Source organism: Phoenix dactylifera, chromosome 10, assembly GCF_051530095.1.
Source record: "Phoenix dactylifera cultivar Ajwa chromosome 10, Ajwa_hap1_PhDact_Kaust_v1.1, whole genome shotgun sequence".
Lineage (NCBI taxonomy): Eukaryota > Viridiplantae > Streptophyta > Magnoliopsida > Arecales > Arecaceae > Phoenix > Phoenix dactylifera.
Window position 1 is genome coordinate 29011255 of NC_143199.1, and position 3792 is coordinate 29015046.

Consider the following 3792-nt stretch of genomic DNA (forward strand, 5'->3'; position numbering starts at 1 on the left):
ATTTGTGAAGCCCCCAATATGAATATAACATAACTCAGTCCCTTTTAAACCATCCTCAATTCTGTTATTGAAATTATAGTATTAAAAATTCTAACACCATCTACTCAATGATTTTGGGACACCCCATAGAAGACTGCTACGTCTTCAAAGATTGGGTACAGAAACAATACGAGGAAGGCGTAATCACGTTGTCTCTTTCCCCTTTGGTCTATCAGCTTTGTCTAGGAGCCTCTTTCTCTTATGAAAAAAAAAAGCGATGAAAGACGTGCTCTAGTTCCCCTATCCTAAGGTGCTAGTGGCGATACCTACAGAACACACTAAGGTAGCTCAAGTAGTCCCCACCAAGGAATTGTTCTGGGGGCAGGAAGATTGCTGTCACGTAAATGTCGAAAGCGATTCCTCTTCTTCAAAAGAAGACCTTGGGTTCCCCGAAGAAGAACAGAACCTTCCAGCGGTAAACCAGATGCCGCTGAGGAAGGGAAAGGTCCTACCTGATCCTCGGCCGCCGTCAGCCAAAGAGAAGGGTAAGGAGATAGACATCGCTGAAAAGCTCCCTCCTTCACCTCCCGCACCAGTAAGCACTACGAGCACTTCTAATAATAGAGCTCCATCCCTCAGAAGCATCTTATTTCTATACATTATCATTAAATTGATCTAAAAAAATAAAGATGATAGCTTCCCGAAGAATATGTTATTTGTAATTAACTTTCAACCTCTGATCCATCTAATGATAGCGGTATTTTACTTCAAAATGTAATCTTCCAGCTTCATTCTTTTGCAACCAACGTGCCCAGGCTGTACAAAATTTCCGACATGTGACAAACAAAGACTATCTACTAGAAGAAAAAAAATAAAGTAATTAAGTACCACCCGTTTACCCCATCTGAAGTTCCTCGTCACCAATAAGAATTAACTCAACCGCCACATAAAATTATGTGCTCTTAATAGAAACATGCAGACAGTCAGGAAAATCAAGAGTCTGTTTTTTTCTTTTCATCATTTTTTTTTTGACTTTATTGAGTATACTCATACTGGATGAGTGTAAGTTAACTTACCACTTTTATATATATATATATATATATATATATATATATATATATATATATATATATATATATATATATATATATAAAAGAGCATGTAGAAAAGCACATGTGGATACAACATGGCTCAAAAGCTTGACTTCCCATCATGTCTTTTTCTGTGCGCCCTTAAACACTAACCAAGTCATATAAACAAGGATAAATTGACTCAATAACTAGTTTTATTCAACAATGCATGTCTATGATAACCGTGCCGGCCCTCAAGGAGGCGTGCACCACGTTGGATAAAACGCTGTCGATAAAAACCCAACAATATCTTAGGCGGCATGCATAGATCACACCAGACACCGACTTCATATCACTATACCCTTCCCCTTCTTTTTCCTTCTTTTTTTATTACAAAAGTTTACCAACATCCACTTGTCTCCTCTTAATCCAGCTACCAGACTCAAAGGCGAGAAAAGGCTAAAACTTGCTCCTGAGCCTCCGGTTGGCCGTGACCGTTATTACGGTTTGCATAACCCACCTGGGGCTTTCCTTGTGGCGCCGCCCCTCCTTGCGGCGTTCGGTTTCCCTCCGTTACCTTGAGGCCACGAGCCGTCTCTCTCAGCAGAAACTTCTGGATTTTTCCCGTTGAAGTCTTTGGCAACTCCTCCATGAACACCACCTTCTTTGGCACCATAAACCTGGACATGCTATTCCTGCAGTAGGATATGATATCCTCTTCTCTGATGCTCCCTGCTTCGCACTCTCTCTTCACAGTTAGGAAGGCGCATGGTGTCTCACCCCAGTGCGGGTGCGGCATCGCCACCACCGCCGCCTCGAGCACCATCGGATGCCGGTAGAGGATCGTCTCTACCTCGACGCTGCTGATGTTCTCGCCGCCCGATATGATCACATCCTTCGATCGGTCCTTGATCTCCACGTACCCGTCGGGGTGGATAACCCCGACGTCGCCGGTGAGGAACCAGCCGTCTCTGAATGCGGCGTCGGTGGCCTCGCGATTCTTGTAGTAGCCCTTCATGATGCTGCTCCCTCGGAGAACTATCTCGCCGAGCGAGTTCCCGTCCCGGGGAACGCTTCGCATGGTTTCGACGTCCTTCACGTCGACGTCGGCGAGGGTCAGCACGCTGATGCCCTGCCGAGATTTGAGCCGGGCCTGCTCGGGGGCCGGGCGGTGGTTCCACTCTTCGCGCCACTCGCATACCAGGGCCGGACCGGTCGCCTCGGTGAGGCCGTAGGCATGGGTGACGCGGAAGCCGAGTCGTTCGATCTTCTCGAGGAGAGGCGCAGGGGGCGGGGCGCCGCCGGTGAGGACGGAGACCGGGGCGGCGAGCGTTCGGCGCTCGGCGGGGCTGGCCTCGAGGAGGATGTTGAAGACGATCGGGGCGCTGCACATGTGGGTGACATGGTGGTCGGCGATGGCGCGGTACATGTCGCGGGCCGTCGTCGCCCGGATGCAGACGTTGGCGCCGCCGCGGGCCGCCATGCCCCATGTGAAGGTCCACCCGTTGCAGTGGAACATCGGAAGCGACCAGAGGTACACAGGCTCGCTCCCCACCTCCCACTGGAGGAGGAGGCTAAGGGTGCTCAAGAAAGCCCCCCGGTGGCTGTAGACCACGCCCTTCGGGGCCGACGTCGTGCCGGAGGTGTAATTGAGTGCTATTGGATCCCACTCGTCATGGAGGGGGCAAGGAAGGTACATGGGATCGCTGCTTGCGATGAGCTGCTCGTACTCGAGCTCGCCGAGCCGGATGCCGGTCGGGGCATCGATATCATCGATGACCACAACCAAAGGCAAGGGTGCGTTGGCGTCGTCGATTAGGTGCTTCAGGGCATCGCGGGCGAGCCGGACGTACTCGTAGTCCACGAAGAACACCTTCGCCTCCGAGTGCTTCAGAATGGTTGCCACGCTGGCCGCATCGAGCCGGGTGTTTACAGTGTTCAGCACGGCTCCGGCCATGGGCACGGCGAAGTGCATCTCATACATAGCTGGAACGTTGGGAGCGAGCACAGATACCTGGAATGGAATTAATATCGGTAAATTATCAGAAAATATGCGACGAAGCATTGAAAATAGCAGAAGGTGACGAGTTGTATTGCCGATGCTCACCACATCATTCTTGGAAACATTCAAAGATCGAAGGGAAGAGGCCATGCGTCGGCAACGGTCATATGTCTCCTTCCAAGTGAATTGGATCCCTTCGAACACGACAGAAGTGCGATCGGAGTAGACCACAGCAGCTCTTTGCAGAAAGGTGATGGGGCTAAGAGGAACATAGTTGGCTTGGCATTTGTGTAGTTGATCCATTTGTAACTGTTAGAATGCTGTTTGTGGTTGGGGAAGTCTTGGAAGAGGAGGTGATTAGGGAAGAGAGAGACAGAGCAAAGAAGAGGGTAGAAACGATAGGTGGTGTGAGGCAGGAAGGTGGAGGCGATGAGGGGTTTATATCGGGGAGATATCTTGAGGAAGTGGGGAAGGTGGCATGGTGGGCCCCTCGATTCGAGAAGGAAGGCCAAGGGATTTGTGTGGAAGCTCCGAGGAAAGGACCACAGAGCTTGGACTGTTGACCCGTGACAGACCCCACGGTTTGAGTGTTTCACATGAATTGCCGGGTCCTATGTCTTCCTCGGGAAAATTAGCCGGCCATGGTATTGGGTTGACCATTTTGATAAAGCATGAATTTCGTAAAACTAATGGAGTTATAAATTGGGTAGCTTTTTTTATTACCAACCACTCGAAGGTATA

At 49.7% G+C, this 3792-nt stretch overlaps 1 protein-coding gene across 1 annotated transcript; it reads right to left on the bottom strand.

The window, feature by feature from the left end:
- Window positions 1-1246: 1246 nt before the first annotated feature.
- Window positions 1247-3459, bottom strand: LOC103724260 (trans-cinnamate:CoA ligase, peroxisomal-like). Its single transcript, XM_017846671.4, has 2 exons — window positions 3157-3459; window positions 1247-3063 (listed from the first exon to the last, which is right to left on the bottom strand). Exons 1-2 carry the CDS (start codon window positions 3352-3354, stop codon window positions 1492-1494), a joined length of 1770 nt encoding a protein of 589 aa, XP_017702160.3. The 5' UTR covers window positions 3355-3459; the 3' UTR covers window positions 1247-1491.
- Between the last annotated feature and the right edge of the window lie 333 nt (window positions 3460-3792).

What these genes read in the sequence shown, in the direction of transcription:
- LOC103724260 (XM_017846671.4), bottom strand. Translation starts at nt 3,354, where the DNA reads ATGGATCAACTACACAAATGCCAAGCCAACTATGTTCCTCTTAGCCCC. An exon ending in ATGTTTCCAAGAATGATGTG is followed by an intron (nt 3,064 to 3,156) that starts GTGAGCATCGGC and finishes ATTCCATTCCAG; the next exon opens with GTATCTGTGCTCGCTCCCAA.